The sequence below is a fragment of the Anguilla rostrata genome, chromosome 3 (genome assembly GCF_018555375.3).
Source record: "Anguilla rostrata isolate EN2019 chromosome 3, ASM1855537v3, whole genome shotgun sequence".
NCBI lineage: Eukaryota > Metazoa > Chordata > Actinopteri > Anguilliformes > Anguillidae > Anguilla > Anguilla rostrata.
In genome coordinates this window covers 63,042,807-63,063,562 of record NC_057935.1, presented here as the reverse complement: position 1 = coordinate 63,063,562, position 20,756 = coordinate 63,042,807, and the positions used below count along the sequence as shown (strand labels likewise).

At 45.0% G+C, this 20,756-nt stretch overlaps 3 protein-coding genes across 5 annotated transcripts; 1 reads left to right on the top strand and 2 right to left on the bottom strand.

Annotated features, from left to right (window-relative positions):
* Window positions 1–525: 525 nt before the first annotated feature.
* On the top strand, window positions 526–7,068 carry nkrf (NFKB repressing factor). 2 transcript variants are annotated; one of them, XM_064329232.1, is made up of 3 exons: window positions 526–1,112; window positions 2,543–2,667; window positions 3,774–7,068. In XM_064329232.1, exons 2-3 carry the CDS (start codon window positions 2,577–2,579, stop codon window positions 6,014–6,016), a joined length of 2,334 nt encoding a protein of 777 aa, XP_064185302.1. In that variant the 5' UTR covers window positions 526–1,112; window positions 2,543–2,576; the 3' UTR covers window positions 6,017–7,068. The 2 variants fall into 2 exon arrangements, with proteins under 2 accessions (XP_064185302.1, XP_064185303.1); XM_064329233.1 differs by lacking the exon at window positions 526–1,112 and adding an exon at window positions 1,157–2,039.
* A 188-nt stretch (window positions 7,069–7,256) lies between these two features.
* haus3 (HAUS augmin-like complex, subunit 3) lies at window positions 7,257–13,504 on the bottom strand. 2 transcript variants are annotated; one of them, XM_064329234.1, is made up of 5 exons: window positions 13,354–13,504; window positions 12,022–12,980; window positions 11,263–11,711; window positions 10,459–10,741; window positions 7,257–9,430 (listed from the first exon to the last, which is right to left on the bottom strand). In XM_064329234.1, the coding sequence occupies exons 2-5, from the start codon at window positions 12,976–12,978 to the stop codon at window positions 9,203–9,205; spliced, it is 1,917 nt and encodes a 638-aa protein (XP_064185304.1). In that variant the 5' UTR covers window positions 12,979–12,980; window positions 13,354–13,504; the 3' UTR covers window positions 7,257–9,202. The 2 variants fall into 2 exon arrangements, with proteins under 2 accessions (XP_064185304.1, XP_064185305.1); XM_064329235.1 differs by lacking the exon at window positions 13,354–13,504 and having other exon boundaries at window positions 10,501–10,741; window positions 12,022–13,127.
* Window positions 13,505–14,550: 1,046 nt separating this feature from the next.
* ube2a (ubiquitin-conjugating enzyme E2A (RAD6 homolog)) lies at window positions 14,551–20,729 on the bottom strand. The gene is made up of 6 exons (XM_064329240.1): window positions 20,549–20,729; window positions 20,202–20,282; window positions 19,481–19,506; window positions 16,792–16,881; window positions 16,485–16,573; window positions 14,551–15,878 (listed from the first exon to the last, which is right to left on the bottom strand). The coding sequence occupies exons 1-6, from the start codon at window positions 20,590–20,592 to the stop codon at window positions 15,750–15,752; spliced, it is 459 nt and encodes a 152-aa protein (XP_064185310.1). The 5' UTR covers window positions 20,593–20,729; the 3' UTR covers window positions 14,551–15,749.
* Between the last annotated feature and the right edge of the window lie 27 nt (window positions 20,730–20,756).

Here is a 20,756-nt window from a genome sequence, read left to right as displayed (position 1 = left end):
AATTCAACACACCCAGATAAGATCTCAAGTGTTTTTATTGTATATGTATCCCTTGAAATGGAAGACAATACAATATGAACCAATAAAATCAGGTACACCATATATTTTTAAACTAGGTAAGTTGAATCAAATATGGGATTTGACCAAATGCAATTACTCAAAAATACAATTACACAAATTACTAAAAGTGATTAAATAAATAATAAGCAATGGCGTTGCAATATTCAGTTACTGACGTGAATAAAGTAGGCTTCGTAAACTTGTAGCCTACTTATTCATAGCCTTAATTTGTAGTAAAGTACAGTCAGTACAGTTTTGGGGGATTCTGTCAGACCAGAATGCAGCTTTTCCGCATAAATTCAAGTGATGCATTTAGAGATTTATAGGATCTTTTGAATTGTTTGTCTATATGTGTGTGTGTGTGTGTGTGTGTGTGTGTGTGTGTGTGTGTGTGTCTACGTCCACAAGAGGGCGCCTGTAATTGATCTAGCACTCTCCGAGTTGACTTCAAGAGACTGTATTGCTGCAAAACTGAGAGAGAATTTCAGATTATGAGATTGTAAACCTCTTGGTAGATGAATACAGATGCGAACTAGACAACACATCAACATCTACTTGTCGACATTATCCGCTGGTAGATAAATTATCCTTTATCATAAACCGCGAAAATAATATAGACATTGCTTAGCGTAAACTGTATAAACTGTATACTTGGAGAAAACAAGTAAATTTCATCCCGTTACGCATTCAGGAAAACGACAGGCCTGTCCTGTAACGTTAAGATCCATCAACAGTGACGCAATGTCAGCTAGGAAGAAGTTGCTTTTCTTTGAAAATCAGTAAATCATACCTGCTTAGTAATAGAAATTTAGGGGCTAGAATTATACGCGATGACGTCTGCACAGTTATCTCCAGGCCCGCAAAGGATGAGGAAGAGACGGATGGAGGAGGGGAGGAGAGCATGCTGCTGAGAGCACGAGTGGCGGGAGGTCGTGTAAGAGCTAACTTGTTAGTTAGCAAAATCTCTAGAAGATATCAGCAAATGTTCGTCTCGGCATCCTGCGTTGTGAATTGACTCCTCAGACAAGGGCATCGGTGCTGCACCCTAACAGGTAAAGAGGGCATTTAGCGAGCTAGTTCGCCAACAAGCAAATGTTAGATAGCAAGTAATGTTGTAGAATTGACGTGTCTACACGCAAGGGAAATCTTGAGTTCACGGGGCGATGGAATTCATAGCTAATTAATCAGCTCGTTGACACAATATTTAGGTGGGCGACTTAACGATTTGATCGTTTTTCTAGCTAACGTTAGCAGTAAAGAGCAGTCGCTAGCCAACGTTAGCTTGTCGCGACTGCGTCATTTGTGCATATCGTGATGCGTTCTGCAGATTATTGGATTTATGTACGATTTAGCTCATTTGTAGGTGCCCCCTTTTTAAAAATGCAAACTCTTTACTGATTCGAAGTTTTCTAGATATTTGGCCAGCTAGATATTGCAACGTAATAACGTAATTAAATAATATGAACCAAGGTTGGCAAGCTAACTAAATAATAATCAGCTAACGTTAGCTATAGCTAACTAACCTTTTGTTGACATGATTAATAACCGATTGCGCACAAGGTAGCATACGATAGCTAACATTAGCTATCATCAATGAACATTCCATTACTATACATGCTTTACATTGGCTCTTAAATTTGTTGTTTATAAAAGCAGGATCTGACTAAAAAAATCAACGTGATAATTGTTATTAGCCAATTCCTCCATAGCGTTCCCACAATCCTCTGGCGGAACTCGGTAGCCATGTTGTAGATGGCCCTGGGATAGCTAACGACGTTAGCCTGTTCACTGTTCGCGCATTTGTGCACCACATACCCATTAAGCTGAAAGCCAGCGGCCTAGTGGCTTTCTCTGTATTTCTCTATTTCAAACGGGTCCACCAGAGACCGTTCGTAATTTATCTTCAAGTATAATACAGACGAAGTAACAGTTAGCCTGTGAGTTGTTGGCCACGTCTTAACTTCGTGGGATGCACGCAGGTAGGAAAACTACAATGGAAACCTTAGCCTGCCAGCTAGATAGCTATAGTCAGTTTCAAAATGCTTTCAGTATACTTTAAACCGTGTAGTAATTTAATCAGTAATACTATTACAATTATGAGGAGTAAGTTACTGCAATATGTTGTTTATATAGAATACGTATTTTGACTGTAGTGGTTGAAATCTATAAGCCAGGGTGGAATTTGCCAGTGTACATAAACTAACCGGTGCCTCCGCATGAAGTTACGTGATACTTGCTATCTTCTTTGGTAAGATCTCCCCAACTCACCATCTTGGGTGGGAACTACCCACGGCGATATAACCAACGTAGCCTTTAGCAAGATTGGTTAGTTATGTATTTGTCAGCTAGCAGTATTTTGAGTTGTGTAGTGAAACTGCTGTTTACTCTGATGTTTCATAGTATCTAACTGAAGGCTAAACATCATTGTATTGATACAGTTTATTTTTGGTGGTCCCTGATGAACCGCTGCTTTTATCTGAAGGTATGGCCCTCAACTGATGTGAAAGGTGCTGGACATGGCAGAAGGGATTGATGTTGGCGAGATGCCCTCTTTCCAGCTGGTTCCCAGTTCTGAAGCAAAAAAGAGGCCGATTTCATCTGATGGCAGTGAGTTTGGACTCTTGTTTACCTGTTCTGGCTCTTGTCATAGTCAAATTTTCTTTGTTTTCTGTTATCAGTAATCAGTGTTGTTGTCCACTTAATTCTAAAGTATGTTGATATGAGCATAGTTCTTGATGGTGTCCATAGCTCATTTGGTGTTTTGAATCATATAACAACCACTCACTCTGCACTGGGAGGTAGTCAAATGGCATTGACTACTTCACACTACTGTAGATTTATTGCTACCCATATGATGAGGGCAGATTATATCAGGACTGCCAAACCCTGTTCCTGGAGATCTACCATCCTGTAGGTTTTCACTCCAACCCTAAGAAATTGCACCTCATTCAATAGCAAGAGGTCTCCTTGAGCTGCTAATTAGTGAAGTCAGGAGTTACAGTTGAAATAAAAACCTACAGGACGATAGATCTCCAGGAACACGGTTGGGCTGCCCTGGATTAGAATTTTTTTCTTCAAATGATAAACCCAACACATTTAAGTGTTTTCGCCAAATACGCATTGATAGGATGTGAAAACATCAGAGTTGACATCTAAGGGGGATTCAAAATGTCTGTTGGTGGTGTTGAGTCTAACTGGGTAATTAAATGTTTCATGTTAAATGCTCCAATATATACAATAAAATGTTCAATGTTAAATCAATTCTTAGAGTACATATGGCCCCTGTTGGACTCATATGTACTCTAACACTTATGTATCCTTTTTTTCTTGCACATTTTTTTTGCACGTGAAAATAGATGTAGAACTTCCTTACACGTTCATGACTTGTATATGTATCAGATCATTCTAAATACAAGTTAACATTGTGTTGTTTCCCCAAATATATAGAGAGCTATAGAGATTTAATTTTAGTAAATAGAATCTAATAGGAATAGGATTTAAAAACACAGTTAATTAGCAAATTTGTTTGCTATGCACATTGAAGGACTGTTTGATTCTGCATTGAAGGACATAAAAATGCCCTGTTTTGTTGGACTTCACTAGGGGATATTAATTTTTGAAACTCCTCAGGGGGGTTTTGATGTTTTCTGGAGAGCTCTTGGATCCTAAGTGACTCCATGGTGACTCTGGCTCTGCTTCTTTCCTTAACACAGGGGAAGAGCCTATGAGGAAGATGCCTGTGTCCAAGTTTGGTCCTCGACCCCGGTTTGAGCCTGTGCACTTTGTGAGCAGCGGCACCACTGGTGGCGGGGGTGGCGGCGGCACGGATGAGAAGGAGAACGAAAAGGAGCGCAGGAGGGGCGAGATGAACAGCATGCGACAGAGGGACTTTGAGAGCCTGTCGTCATATGGCAGCAGACCGTACAGCTCCCCCGGGTCGTCCTCTTTTTCCCAGAGCGCCACACCGTACTCGTCCGACTCCTGGGCCCGCAGGAGGGACAGGGACAGGGACCGAGACATGGCCGCCAGCACCTCCAGTGGCCTGGGATTCGGGAGCCGAGGGTGCTCCTCAAACTTTATGGCGAGAACGCAGCAGGACTACTCTGCCAGATATGAAGCGCACGGCGCCAGGCAGTCAGACTCCTCTTTTCAGGCCCGTAGGTTTGAGGATTTTCGGGGAGGCAGCCGTTCCGGAGGCAGCTGGGATTCGGGGCGTCAGGGCATAGGCTTCGGGCACCAGGACAGGCCTCCTTCCAGCAGGCCTTTTAGCAGGGTCTACAGCAGCCCTGGGGACAGCAGCCCATCTTCCCAGTTTGGGTCTGGCTCTTCTCAGCCTGCTCCCATCTCCCATGCTACGCTGGACGAGAAGCAGAGGCTTATTGCCCGGGTGTCGGCAGCCATGGCCATCACTTTCAAAGACCCTACGTCCATGAGCGGCCCTGACACGCCAAACTACAACTTCATCCTGAGTCGCAGTATCCAGGCCTGCAAAACCAATCCAGAGTACATCTATGTCAACCTGAAGGACATCCAACCTTCAGACCTGCCCAAGAACAGGAAGGTCCCCTCAGACGGTTATGCCTGTGAGCTGAGATGCCAGTGTGTGTACCTGTCCACTGGGTACTCTGGCAGTAAAAATGGGGCCCGGGACCGGGCATCTGAGCAGGCGGTTAAGCTCTTCCTAAAGCCCGTGGAGGTGCGGGTCGTGCAGCGTAAGTACAGGCACACGTACGTCAATGACATAGTGGTGTGCCAGATGCACTCCCCAACCCCGGCCTTCCTGCCTGCACTACGCAACCCTGAGGACAAGCCACCACCCAGCTCCAAGGGCCAGTATGAGCACGACCGTCGCAAGCACTGGACCGAGTTCGTTATCGTGGACAACGCCCACGATGCCATCTGCATCCTCAACAACTCGGCCGCCTTCAACCGGATGAAGATCGACTACCGGTTCGATCCGGTACCTAACAGCAGCGTCTGGCAGTGCAGTGTGTACTTGCAAGACGAGCTGGTGGCACAGGCTAACGGGAACAAGAAAACCTCCAAGCACGCAGCTGCGGAGGAGGCCCTGAGGAAGCTTCGCCTCAACCAGGCAGCCAAGCAGCAGGAGCAGCAGATCTCCAGGGGGAATCACCACTACTCTGAGCCCTCAGGCAGCCGCTACGGCCACCATGGCGGCAGGAAGAAGCACCTCAGCGAGCTGGTCATCCTGGAGAACTCGGACAACGCCATTTGTATCATCAACGACACGGCGCAGTTCAACAAGGTGTCCGCTGACTACAAGTTCATGGTGCTGCCAGACCACCGCTGGAGGTGCGAGGTGTACCTGGAGGGCCAGTATGTGGCGGCCGGCGTCGGACCCAAGAAGACGGTGAAGCACATTGCTGCAGAGGAGGCCTTAGCCACTCTCAGGCAGACTCAGGCTGTGGTCAAGTCCAATTTGAGGAAGGAGGGCAACGTTGATGCCATCTCCCGAAACCAGATCCTGGCCCGGTCTGGGGAGGAGGCCACCCGCCAGGAGATCAAGGAAGACAACATCGGGAACCAGCTGCTGCGCAAGATGGGCTGGAAGGGCGGCGGGCTTGGCCGGGAGGGGGACGGTATCTCGGAGCCCATCAAGGTCAAAGAGCAGTTCTCCAGGGAGGGGCTCGGACTGGACGCGGACAAGCCCATGAACCAGCTCAGCAAGCGCGACATAGAGGACATCATCCGCAACTACGCCAGCTCGGAACGGCAGGACGAGCTGCGCTTCTCCACGGAGCTGAACAACGACGAGCGCAAGCAGATCCACCAGATATCCCAGAAGTACGGCCTGCGCAGCAAGTCCTACGGCCAGGGCCGGCAGCGCTTCCTCATTGTCAGTCGCAAGGTCCACAAGGACCAGCTCATTGGCCAGCTCCTGCAGGAGGGTCAGGTGGGCCGATACGAATTGGTAAAACCGCAGGCCTCGCACTGACTGAGCTGCCAGGACCTGTGCAGTGGAACTTTGCAGTACTCCATTGTTATGGGGTAATAAATGCACTTCATAAAGGTCCTATCTTTATTTGTTTTTGTTTTCTTTCCTTTTCCTTCAGAAGCGAAGTTAAACGCGTATTTCAAATTGGCAGTTTTTCCCCCCTGGAATCATTCATGTTGCACTGTGTTCCTTATCTTTTCAACGAGTGAAGACTTGATGTGTGTCATGATTGAGAAGAGGTTATTGGACTTAAAGGTTTGCATTTGTTGGATCAAATTTCTCTCTACTCCTCTGCTTCTCCTAAATGTCATTCCACGATTCCTTTTAGTGTAACCTACTGTAGCTTGCACCCTTTGTCTATGTATTTAGATTAACTTAAGCACCATGTACTGTATTGTACATAAACTACCGTCATGATTTTTCTCCTAACATGTGAATCAAATACTGGAGTTAAATAAGATGCATACTACAAAGGGAGCCATTAAAAAAAAAAAAAAAAGAAAAGAAGCATTTGCAACATTTGACCTCTGGAAACATTGCATAAGTGTCATTTAGGTTGTATGTCATGTGAGTATGGTATACTAGGATTGTAATAAATCCTTTTCTCTGATGGCATATTAATCTATATTGTATTAAAATGCATTGCTCGTGGTCATTAACTTACTACATTGTGAAAAACCTTGCAAAGAGCCAGACACTTTCCAAGCATTTTTTGGGACCTAAAATGTTTCTGCTTTAACGTAAAAGGATTTCACTATTCAGAGTGAAATATCAGGTCACGTCTTTTCGCTTATTTTAGGAACACTGATGTTGCTGCAAAAGAAAAAAGAAAATCTGTAGTATTTCTTGGGTGATAGTGAAGGTTTAGAGATCCAAGCTGTGCTTGAGTTGGAAATTTGGATTTCCTTGACCAGGTAAATGCAGACTTTACTGTCCAGCAGTAATTTCTTCTTGACATGTTGCATAAAGTTTATGTGGATACAGTTGACTTGTCTGCCTGTTTTTACAGCTGTAATAACCATGAATAACAAATAAATTAAATCTGAAAGGAACTTTCCCATTTAATTTCACATCTGTCTGGAGTTTACAGAGGTTTTGATTTCTGCAGAGAAGTAAATGGTTATTCTGTGATTTTATGATGTCCTCCTTGGCTTTTGGGTAGGCATGTTACAGGGTTGTTGAATATGAGAATTTAGAACCCCTAAAGAAATGGCAGGAGAGGTGTGAAAGGAAAGACAGGTCAGGTTTGATATTTTTTATTGGCAACTAGCTGGCTACATAATAGACCAAAACCCCTCTTCACCCCGTCTGCGAGGAAACCCCCAATTGTTTTTCATTTTACTGTGTTGCAAAGTCATAATATATTTAAATTGGATTTTTATTTCCTATTTCTGTTTAAGGAAATAATGTTAGAAAAGAAATTTCAGTTTTAAGATGAATTATTTTAACAAATACCTGAAACTGAATCAAGAATTCACCCCTTTAAATTAACAACCTAAATTGGGCCAGATATATTGTTTTCTTCACCATGCTAACTTTAAGGTCCACCTATGTGGATTTCAAATCCAGGTGTGTTCAATTGCATGACTGTAGATTAAAATCAGTTCTTGCTACTGAAACTGCAGGTCAGAGCAGTTGTACGGTCATGAAGACCAACCCAGACACTACGAAGATCTACTTACAGTACTGTGCAAGTATAGCGTTAATGTAAACATGACAATGTGGAAAAAGTTCAAGATGGGGCGAATACTTTCTGAAGGTGCTGTAAATGGATGTGTGGTTCAGCTTGGACCTTCCAATTATAGGAAACGGTGAAGTTTAATTTTTGCCTACCTGTTTTACATTCCAGTGCGTTTTCACACTGTAATGCAGCTTTGCTTTTACGTTTGGTCCATTTCACTGCCACAGAATTACAGGGCAAGTAAGTGACACCAGAATCACTTGAAATTCAAAGATGTTTCTGGGGTCAGTGGGACTTGAACTGTAGGTGAGTGTAAAACTGGCCTCCATATTCACTCGCATTTGAAGGGCAGATGCAGAGCTAGGGCATGTCTGCTCATTGTCCAAGATAGGTTGGCAAAGGGCAAACACCAGACTTGTTCCTTTTACTGTGGGAGTAGTCAGGCAAACATGTAAACAGGAGAAGTAAACATTTTGGTTAGTCCTTTCCACGGATGTCCTTATGGCCATAGGCAGGTTGCCAATGACCCATCTTAGCTCTGTGTGTATGTCAGTCATTCACGTTTGACGGATGGTTGATATGGTAGACTAAAATACATTGGCATCAGGAATACATCAGGAGGCAAATCGTTTTCTAGCATGAAATTTAACTGATGTGCAGAAGCCATGGTACTTGGGGGGGATGTGACAAAAATGCCCATATACAAAGGCTGTAATTGTAATGCGAATCAAAGAGCACTTGGTGTTGTTACATACATTAGTACAGGACCAAATTAATTTCATGAGCTACTTAAGGGCGAAGTATCCTTTGAAGCCGGTTATTGGTCAGAAATTCAAACATGCATCAATAGGCTAAGAACACGAAGACGAATATTGTACAAAGAAAGAACAGCATGACAACTGCCATCAGTGAGGGGAAATAAGTGCGATATCCAATCTCAAGACTAGTATCTGAACAACAGATCTCCACTGAATATCCTCAGGAAATATTCGATAAGAGCCACAGAAACTCTCCCCTTTGCTTTACATATCAACCGTAAGTCAATCAGTCAACTCGATCCATCGAGTTGTAGATGAGCTTTGCGGGCAAAAATACGTCTAGATGCGCACAAGTTAAACTCTGTAGCGGCATACACTGCACTCCAGTCAGACCGGTTGGATTTTCATTAAAACTGCTTGAAATATTTGGGTGTTGCACAATCCCTCATCCACCTGACTATCAGCTATCCAGCTGAAGGTCTTCAAGCAGTCACATAGGTTTGGATTTAACAAGAAACAAACATGCACACCTAGCCTCAGCCGATGTCTGGCAGCCCAGTGGAGGCGAGGTGTGTGGTGTGTGTGTGAAAGGAAGCAGTCTGTGTCACTCCTGCAGAAGAGCTGATGTCCAACAGTCAAAATGGACTCCCCCGCCTCCCCTATGGTCCCCTCTGAACAGTGATAAAAGGGACCCCCTCCAAAAATATGTATACGAGCCTGCCTGCCCCCCCCCCCATCGCAAGGCCTCTACGAGCGCTCCCCCTTCCCACAGACGCTGCTCTCCAGGTCCTGCACCACCCTCTTCAGCAGCCTGTCGTCCAGGTGGAAGTAGATGTAGAGATCGCGCTCCTTCTTCAGGGTGCGGCTCCGCTCCAGCTGGGCCCTCTTGCCCCGGATCTCCCCCACAATGTCTTTCATCAGATTATTCAGGCTGCTGAGCTCGGCCTCCAGGTCCTGCAAATGCCCTCTCAGCTCCTACAGACAGACAGACAGACAAAGGGATAGTAAGAAAGAGAGACCAGTCTAAGGCATCTTCATTCAGGCAAATTTACTGGATAGTTCCCTCATTTCCATGCATTTTTTTTATACAAATGCAATTTTATTTTGAGCACACTGGAGAAAAGCACACGCATACTAGTGTATGCATTGGCAAGCAACACTAGTGGTGCAATAGGCTTTCAAAGCCCCTTCTCTGGTGACCACTATTACACATTCTCATATTTGTATATTAAAATCCTCACTGCAACCCGACAGCTTCTTACAAGTCAGGCTCCACACGTGCAAAAAACAGCAAACACAAGGACATGACACATTACCCAAACAAATGCAGAGATACCTGTTTGAAATGAAACAGTTAAAGACAGATGGCTCCACAGAGAATGAGAAATTTTGAGAACGATGGGGGGAAAAAAGTGCATTATACAATATAAAGCATCTTCCTTGCATCCAACCTGGAAAGAAACCAATGTGCTGGCAGACCCCAGGCACCCAAGATGCAGTCAACACCAACTCATAGTGCAGTCAACACCATCTCATATTTCAAGAACCCAGCATGCCTGAACTGGGAAAAGGGTCAGTGTTAATCTGGAATAGGGGACAGCTAGCAGTGTGGATACCTTACAAGCGCCTCATGGGAGATTACTATGTATAGCTAAAAGGAGCAGAATAGTCCTAATAGACACTGAAAATTATATTAAGGACACGTGAATGCACACTAAATGACCGTTTGGCCAGATCAAACATCTGAAAAAATGGGAAACAAGACTAGAGAATTAACTTGGTTCACCCTAAATGAAAACAAACAGACCCATTTTAAAACAAAGCACTTTTTAACACCACTAAGTGTGCAGGTGAGTGCTGTCGCTCTGACATAAATAAACCCAGAACAGTGCAACCACTTTACCCATGAGTGAAGGTGGCTGGTATGAAACTGTTCACAGTACCTTGGGTCAGAGACGCAGAGACGTACAGAGCGGGACGAGGGAGAGGAGACGGTGACGTACCTGTGAGTTTGGGCAGAGCTCCCGATTGGGCGTGGCACATACCTGAGGCGTCAGCACCAGCTGCTGCAGCCCAGAGTACGCCGCCCCGCGGAGCAAGTCGCAGTCGGCCTCCAGACTGGCCGCCTCGAAGGCCTGTTCCCGGATCGCCCCGCCCAGAGCCTCCCGGACGGACCGCAGCTCCTCCTGCAGGGCCTGCGCCGCCCGCTCCAGCCCCTCAAACGTCCTGAAGGGTTCGTCCCGCGCTCCTGCGGCCTCACTGTCCCGCTCCAGGGCTTTATACAGCCTGGAGGAGCAAATAACACAGTCAGCCCAGCCCCTTACCCTGCCTGCAAAGGGCTGTAAGGACTCAGCGTTGGTATCATACATAGAGAACCAAGAATCAGTCGCATTTTTCTTTTTTAAAGTCATGATTTGTTTCTGAAAGGCACTTTTACAGTTACCCACCTGTGAATTAATACTGTATCTAAAATTCTCACCTCTGCAGACATGCACCATAGCTACACCATGACCCTCTTTAGCCATCCTCTACGTGCCTTCTGGGATAGTAATGTTGCAGGTATAGTCGTGTAAATACAGGTTAGCTGTGTAGCAGCATTTACTTTTGGTTGTACTACTAACCGTTTGGCTAATTGTTTTTGCCTTCTCAGTGTTGTCACACTTTTGTACCCTTAAAACCAGAGCTGCAGCCCTTTTGAAAGATCCTCTGGCACTTATGAGTGAATCTGCTAAGTGAAGGCACTGACCATGCAGAGGTGAGCAGGTAAAGGTGGGCGGAGTCTACAGTAGGGCGTGGTCGCTCGCTACCTGCTGAAGGCCGTGTCCTTGGTGCCGATGACGGTGCAGGGCTGGCTGGCGTGGGCGAGGCCGAGCTCGGGCTGGGAGAAGACGTGCAGGCGCTGCCTGAGGGAGGCGCTGGCGCTCTCCAGCCTCCCGCTCAGCTCCTCCAGCAGGCCCAGCAGCGCTCTCCCCTGCCGCAGCTCCAGCTCCTGGGCCAGGCGCAGCAGCTCGAAGGAGGCCTTCTGCCGCAGCAGGCAGGCGCACACGTGATCCTGCCGGGACGTGTAGTACTCCTGCCGCGCCAGCTGCAGCTCGAAGTCGCCGCGCACCACCGGCACGTTGAGCAGCCGCGCGCTCCCCCTGAGGGCTGCTGGGACGGCCTCGCGCAGCAGGGCCTCCAGCTCGCCCCCAACCGCCTGCAGCTCCTGCTGAAAGCCCACCTCCCGGGCCTGAAGAGCCTGTGCCGACCCACACGGCTAACGGGAGAGGAAGGGGGGATTAGAGCCATTATTGCCAAGTTTATTTAACCTATACACTGCTGTACCAGAAAATGAAACGAGAGAGAACAGGAAAATCCAATTACACAGAAAAACACTGCATTCCACAGTAATGGCATGGCAAATTGCTCCTTATCATTCACTTTGTTGTCTATTCTGGATGTGTCCACTGCCTAGCTTGTACCAGGGAAAGAAACGAGGCATGACACCGTGATAGGTGGGAGTTTGGGGGGTGGGGGATGGAGGATGAGTGACGTACAGACACAGACAGCAGCAGCTGGATCCTCACCTTGGCCTTCCCACGCAGGGTCTGGGTGATCCACTGCATGCCGGCCCTGGTCCCGTGCTCCTCAGCCTGGGCCAGGAGCAGCTGATGCTGGGTCACAATGTGGGCCCACTGCAGCCGGGCCATCTCGGACCGCCGGGCCTCCACCGCCGCCGCCTCGTCCTGCTCCGCGCAGCTGCTGAGGTCCAGCAGCTGGAAGTTCTCCCGGCTGGAGGTCTCGAGCATGCCCGCGATGCCTGTGAAGAACTGCTTCTGCGTGTAGAGGGCCAGGGTCTTGGTGTTGAGCTCCTCCTGGTGCAGGTAGGGCTCCAGGGAGAGCTGGGAGAGGAAGACGGGAGGGCCCTGTGCTAGGGGCGGGGCCGGGGTGGGCGCGGCCCCATCGCTCTCCTGCAGAGGGCACTCCACGCGGAGGAAGGAGGCCAGCCGCTTCACCTCGTCCGTCAGCGCCTGCAGCGCACCGTTGGTCTCGGCGTTCTCGGCCCCCAGGGCGGAGAGGTCGTCTCTCAGCCTGTGGGCAGTGTCCTCCTGCCGGGACGCCAGCCGGAGGGCGGTGTCAGAGCGGCCGATGGCCAGGACCTGAAGCCTCTTCAGCCTCTGCGTCTTCAGCTTCTTCTCCGTGCGCAGGGCCTGGAGCTCCTCCTCCAACTGCTCCACGTCCACCTCCTCCAGCTGAGAGCAGGACGAGGCGGCCTGTGCCGAGGTTGCCTGGCAGGCCTTGAGCGCCTCCCCGAGCTCGGCCTCGTCCAGGAGGGGTTTCCCGGAGTCCCGTAGAGCCCGGAAGGAGCGCACCTCCTCCGGGGAGAGCACATTGCTCTTGTTCACGCTGCTGCAGAAGAAGCGCAGGAACTGCTGGTGCTCAGGCGTGTCGAACAGCCAGTCAAAATCCTCGCCCTTTAGCGCAGCGGCACCCGGGTAGCCCAGTCTTGCCACAGCCTCCACAAACCGACCCCCGTCCAACATTTCTGAGATCCGATCCCACACACAGGAGTGAAGTTATAATAATTACATGTAAGTAACACTATATCCTATATGTGTGAGGAATACACGAAGTGGAAAGTGTCCAGTCAGTCCCACATATCCGAAGTTTTCAGACGTTCCCAATCAGTTCCCAAGAATCTGAGTCCTGATCTTCGCACTCATTGATGCTTCGCCAACTTTAACTAGTGAAAAGACCCACCTGAACTGTAACGTTAGCTAGCTAGCCAAGCTAAGATAACTGATTAGTTAGAACTAACGTTATTGCAGCTGGGCTTAGCTGGCTAACCCAAAAGCTAAGTTAAAGCCACCTGCGAACAGTCAACGAAGGACGTCTCCTACTTTGATATGCGTTATTACCTCTGGCGTATTCCTCCAGACCTGGTGTACACAGCGTCTTTACTGCCAATTTACAACCGTCGACCTGCTTCTTGTCCGCAATTTCGCGCTCTGACTCCTCAAACTTGCCGTAAGCCGAGTTCCGCTGCTGATGCGCAGGCGCTGGTTCTTACAATTCATTGGTTCGATACAGTCGCGTGACTTGTCTGCTATGAGCAACATAATTTGATTTTGTTGCGGGGTGAATACTTGTCGGAACGCGTTACATTAACAGAATTAAGGGGTGTAAATTCACGAACCGTATGTGAAATAGATCATTTGTTTACTATCAGTAAATGCTACAACAGTCTGGGGCTAGAGGATAGGTCACATGCGGTAAAATCGAGCAGGCGAAGTTTCAGCAATCAGACAACTGGTAGTCCTGCTGTTGCCATTTTTCCCGAAAAGTTGCCTGCAGTTGTTGGCTAAGGAAAATCCATTGGAATGCTTTATTTACTAGATTACATTCAAATGTGCTCTAGTATGATACATCCATAAATATTTTTTTAAATCCCAATACTCAAATGAAGAGACGATACACAAAGATTAAAAACTGTTGCACCAGAAAATACAGTAAATCATGCATCATGAAACCAGCATGAGGTTTGAATTCACAGCTTATCATGTTAGTGAAACTAGTGCCTTTCCTAAGAAATTGTACTGGGGATGCAGCAAGTTAAACATTAAATGAATGGCTGCTGTACCATGCCAGCCTCCAAAATTGTTTATTAATCTGTAAGATATAAACACCTACCTCAGTTCGACTCATCGCAGAAGGTTCATGCATAACTCATATTCACTCAAGAGAATAGAAAAAAAATCTGTTGTCTGTGACTTCCAAGGCTTACTCATATCTCATGCTATAGGACATGCTGGAGCTCAATCACTTAATTGGTTTAGCTTTCCCCCCCCCGTAATTTCTAGGAATCCTTGTGCTTTCAGTTTTCTGTAGACACACACTGAGCAACTTTAGCACCACCTGATCATGACTGTGCTGCCATTTTGGCACTGCACTGAAGATGTCTGGAGATCTCCGGATAAGAGAGCCTTTATGAAAGAAAATAACACACAGAACTGTTTGCAACCACTTAAACACTCAACAGGAATACACGATAAATAATAATTAAAAATAATAATAATCTCCAACTCCCCCCCCCCCCATTGTCAAAGACAGCAAGATTTCGAACTTTTAAAATTTATTTACAAGAAGTGAGAAAATGTAGTTTTTTAACACCGGTTACTAGTGCAAAGTTATACTGTCACTCTGGAACTCAATGTGCATTAGAAAAAGGACTACCCAAAAGATTTAGCAGACAATACTTCTGCCCCAGAACAAGCACATGAGCATCACACTCAGGCAGTTGGGACAGACTTTCCAGCTCTTCGAATGGGGGTGACGCGGGTGTGGAACAGCACAGATGGAACTGAAGAAAATGAGCAAGCTAGGTAACCATGCACCTTGGCTGTAACAAAGATGGAGCATGTGATGCAAAAATGTTAACTGCAAACACAACCTTCAATTCTATTCAATTTCTATTTATTTTCATACATTCTTCTGAACCCGAGTTTCACGACCAGATATCAGGGGGAGAAGGCTGATTCACAAAGCACCTTTCCAAAGATTTGTAAAAACCGCCACATCAATGGACTTGTGTTAACCAGAATCTTTCCTTCAAATAAAGGACATGATGCAGTATTTAAATGGATTCATATAACCATAAATAAACCAAACTGGTTCATGGTACTGCACTTCCTTCCTTAGAAACAGTGATCAGTTGAATGTATGTTGAGAACTTCAAAAAAACAGACAAGAAATGAAGCAGTTGTGTCTTGTGAACCACAATAAAAACACAAATGCAAATATGATTTATGATTCACAATGACAGGAAATCAGTAGTCTGGCAACAGCCACATAGGGGCTGAGCAGTCTCGCCAAAAAAATAAAATAAAATCCAGAATCCAGTCAGCCCTCTTGAAGCAGCTACTTCAAACTGTTCAAATTAAAAATAGACTAATGATATGTCAAACTCCTGCCTGGAGAGAAAAAAAATTAATCTAATTTTAAGGTCATGTGAGAGACACCCATTGTAAAAAAAAACTGGGCACAACCAGGTACATTTACTTAGATAAATGTGCAATCTTTCCAGGAGGAAAATTCAGTGAAAAGGATAGGAGGGGTGAGGAGGCCACAACATCACAACAGCACTCTACCTTGCAAGGATCACAGAACAAATGTCTTTATACGAGTAGGAGGATGATGACAATTCAAAACATGATGTGTATTTTCACTTTTTGTTGTCTTCTTGAGAGATATCACTTTTCTTCTCTGTGTTGTCTCTTGACTGGATACAGTTCGTACTTTTAGAACTGGCTCGAGGTCAACAATCACGCCAGCTCTGTTCCACAATGGCAGATACCCTCTTCTCGTATTCCCTCTTGTTCTCCTGGTACAGCTGGGCCGCTTGGCTGTTAGCCGGGCTGTTTGGGTTCGGCTCGTCCAGCAAAGACTAACACGATGAAAGACATTTTTAAAAAATTAATTAATCAAAAAATGTTAAATTATAAATAGAAAGCATGAAAACATACCGACACCCTATCACCATGGGGTCCCTGTGGAGCATTATGAACCATTTTTAACATGAGAACATCAACAGTCCTTTGAATTTAGTATCTGATATGTACTCGGTGCTTGTTTTTGTAACCTTCCAAAAATTTTAGGAGAATTTTAGCGACTTTTCTAGAAGACAGGAAATATCTATTTAAAAATGTAAGTTAAAAATAGCACGTACAGGCATAACTGGTTCCTAGGTTCAGCGATGCACCCGCTGTTTGATACAGACTGCCTCGTTAAAATTGGTGTGCAAATTAGGCTGCAGTAGAGGACAGGGAACTGGGCTGGTACTTCAGAGGTATTGCAAGTTCAAATCCCAGGTTGGGCACTGCCACTACACCCTTGAACAAGATGTTAAATCTGCAAATATCCAACTGTGCAAATGGACTATATGAAAGATTGTAAGCTCTAGAATAATCTGAATATGGTGCTAAGCAAACAATTCCATTATAAATAAAGCAAATGTAATGTTTAAATCAAAGATGTTAAAAGAATACACTACCTGTATAGAAGTTAAGATTGAAGAAACATCATAGGTTGGACTCCAGCGGTTCTGAAGAATATCCAAACATATACTACCATCTGCATAGACTGATATTAAGAGAGGGGGATGCAATTACCATTTACCACCAAAATAATTTGAAGAGATCTTCTGTATTACATCATCTTGTGAATACATATTTAAATATGGAATATGCGTAAGGGAGGGAGTCAATCTATACACACTGCACAATATTTATACCTACATTTCCATGAAGAATTTAAATGAGGGGAAAAAAACAGAAATTAAGATTACAAGAGGTCCTTACCATTTGGATGAAACATTTTGGAAACAAAACGAACTGTAGGAGGTTTATTTGGATATTCTTCTGTGAATTCTATTGTGAGCTTGAAGGTTCCTTGGAAAACAAAACAAAACAAGGAAAGGGTAAAAAAATACATAAAAACAGAAGAAAAAAAAGTCATGCAGCACAATAACTAATTTGTAGTCGCTATAAAAAACAATGTCAGGCCTTCCGGGTAGGCACTTGAAATCTGGGCCACTGTTAGTGCCATCAGTTTGCTACGGAGGTAGGTTCTGTACACAAATAACACCATGCAGCAGGTAACCAAGCATGCAAACCAACTTCTATTTCCAGATGTTCTAGAGATAGACCAACATTGGATTGCATCCAACTTCATAAGAGGGTGACACCAAGAAACACCACAGCTGATGGTGGTCCTACACACTTCATCAGCATAAGACATTCTCAAATATAATGGGAGCTTTTGATTATTCAAACAGCACAGGTCCCAGGATATTCAGACCTGTCCAGAGGTCGTGATCACAGGAGTAAGCATGGGTTCCACAAGGCTGCTGACTGTGCAGACACTCTAGGTTCGAGTCTCTCCTCACCACCTACCCAATATGACAATTCATCCCAAGTAGTAGCTGACTATTGGCTTACCACAGCATGCCCCTGTAATCTGGGTTGTTTATTCACATCAGTGTAACAGCCTGGTCAGGTTCACAGTACAGGCTATAAGCCTCACCAGGAAGGTAAGTTTTCACAGACCGAATTGAAACTGAATGGTCCCTATGCACAAGTCTTTTTACATGGGATATTAATTTGCCAAACAGAGCTCATTGTAAATGCATGATTCCTTGATGACAATACCTTGGTGTGCAGATCCATGTGCATTTGAACTACATGGCTGAATTTACATAACCCTCCCTGCCCAAAGATCTGAAAATAAAGGCCAGAGTCTGGCAATCGCACTGCAATCCTAAGATTTCGTTTTTATCAGTAATATCAGAACAGTGTCTTGCTTATTTCTGCACAATGATAATGCCTCAGGCACGATGCAGACCACACTCCTATAACTATTTTTGGCAAATGCTCGGTTGCATGGAACAGCACGTTCACACCTTGGTGTCAACTTCAGAATCTAATTTATAATATTTCTTTATTTTACATATTTCTGGCCAAATAATTATTGTGGGTTCATCCCACTGATGCACCATTCCCCTGACAGTTTGTGAGGTTCTCTACAACTTCTGACATGTGTCAGTCAGCCAATTTTAACTGTAATCCACCAACTCGTCTGCCACGCTTGGGCCAGGGTTTTGCAGGTGACCCAGCTTGAGCCAACAGATCAAAGACTCCTAACCAAACAGCATTTCTGTTCAGCAGACTCAGCAACTAAAATCCTCCCTCTATGGTTCAATATTACACCAATTACGCATCCACTGCCTCGTGGGACACTGCCCCGTGGTCACAGAAGCATATGAACTTTGTTCAGGAGACATGGCAGCCATACCAAAAGGGCTCAAGGTGAGTGCATTTTTCAGTCCTTGCCAAGCATACAGTTTCCATGCCCCCCCCCCACAATTTCCAATGCGATTGCCTTGGTGCCTGCTGCGTGTGTGCCTGTGTGTGTATAACATCATCCCAGCCAGCTGCCACAAAATTCAAATTCAGGGCAGTCCACCAGCTCTGTTCCCAAGCCAAATACAAACCCACACCGGTCTTCAGTAAACTAATACTAATCACCTCACCAGGGGGGGCCCTATCAGCTCAGAGCACTCCAAGGCACAGGTTGCACTTCCGCGCATACAATACATCCTCAATGTGTACCGAGACTCAGAACATTCCGCAGCGTAGCTGCTGTACAGAGAACACACCCACAGCACTAGGCATACAAGTCCCAGGGCAGCTCAGTATTTTTATGTTCTTTGTTCTAGTTCCCAGTGTTAACACCCACGGCATGGCATGAACGGTGTGGGCTGGAGAAAATGTTTAAATGCACAGACGTGCAAAACTGAAAAAACAGCAGCAACACACCGACTTCTCCCATCACCGACCAAATCCTTAGATAAATACATCCATCCATACATCAAAACTTAAAGACAATTAATACAATGTGTGGATGCATTTATTTTTTACAGTAATCAATTCCAGACTTCCTAACCGTTCTGAAAAGTGGTCATAAATGATTGGCAGTAATTTAGGAATAACAGGACAGGAACTCTTAAGATTGTTAGATAACTGTTAGATAAGGAGATAGGAAATGGCCTATTGCTTTTGGCCTTAAAACCCAGCAGTGACCCAATTCTAAACCATGCCCCAGACGACCCACTCATGCTGGCAACCCGCTTAATCTGAACACAACCATGCAGCAGATTAAAGGTCACTTGGTAGCATAGTGGATCTTTTTTTTTTTTTACAATGCAGAGCTCCACCTGGACACAATAACTGACAATACTCTCAGTTTCTTCCAGAGCAGCTAGGCTTGTTCTCACGGAAACCTCCAGTGTTTTTCCATCATCTCGCAATACAGAAGAACACCAGTGGTTAACCTGTCTAGCAGAGGATCAGTGAACTATTTGTGTAACTTTTTGCTATACATACAATGTATGAATCAAAATCACAAAACTACAACCACAGATGGCCATGGCAAGTTGTGTGGTCTTTACTTGATTTTGTATAAAACTACACCCCGTATTTTTAAACTTACCATCTTCAAATGGCGTTCCCTCTGGGCTGCAAATGTAAGAAAAAAAGTTAATACTCATGAGTAAGATCTACATTTAACTGTAGCTAGCTAGACACTTCCTTCATATTACTTGGTTCCATTAACGTTAATAGTTCCAGTGTCAATTCGAATATGCTACTGTAAATTCACCCTGAAGTTTAAGCATATACATTAAGCATAAATGCATCCTGATGGTAAATTCCATTTAAAATTAAGGTTAAAACGTTTCATTTGTAGCCGCTATTTGAAAAATAAGAATTCCAATTACATTCCTAGTCAAATTACTGTTATAAGAACTTTACATTACCAACTTGAGAGAATAGTAGTCTAATGCCTTCGTAAGAAAAACATGTTTGACGTAGAGTTCATAATGATGGCCAAAATGAAGTCGTCATACAATTAAGTACGTCGTATTAGCGTTTGTTCCTTCTAAGTAATTCAGTCTGAAAAACAAAATTCACTAATGGTGTAGGACATCTGTCTGACTAGTTTATGTCAGCTACAAGCTAATGTTAGTAGCTAGTCTAGCGTTACACCATATTATTTGTCACATTGAGATTGCTTAATAGATAGCTGCACGCCAACATATGCCAACTAGCTAGCTAGCTAGCTAACTAGCTCCCAACACAATGAGGGGAAAAAACAACTTGCTTTCTTTAGCTTGGTATGTGTTGCTAGCAATTGATAGCAAGCTACTACTTACCCAAATATTACTGCATTCCAGACCATAATATTGTTTTCAGATGGGGCTCCACTAACTCCAGCTGGAGGGTCTTCTTGAAGCCTAGTAAAATAACGTAATACGTTCCTGGAATTTAGATACTTTTTTGCCAACTTTTTGCCATTTGCCAACATCTAAGTCAGACTACTTTTTAAACACAGCCTTTGTGGTAGCGGCCTTCGCATTCCCGGCGTTAGCACATAGCGTTCTGTCAAGCATAGCTAACGTTAGCTAGCTAACGCGTTAGCAACAATATTTAAAAAGTCGCCATGTTAGTTCTACATGTACAAAATGCCCGAGTAGAGACTTGGTTCTTTTCCACCGCTTACCTTTTAAAATCTCTCATCAAACGCCGTCTAGCTGGTGTTGACATCTTGTTGTAATTAAAAATCTAAACTGAAACAAAGTTCTCACTTCCTGACTTATAGACAATACCACTTCTTAGTATCTTCGGCGAACCAAGCACCCAACCGTAGCTTCGTATTTCTGTCAAGACTGCCGATTTCCTAAGCCAGGATATCAGAACACTTAGGATCG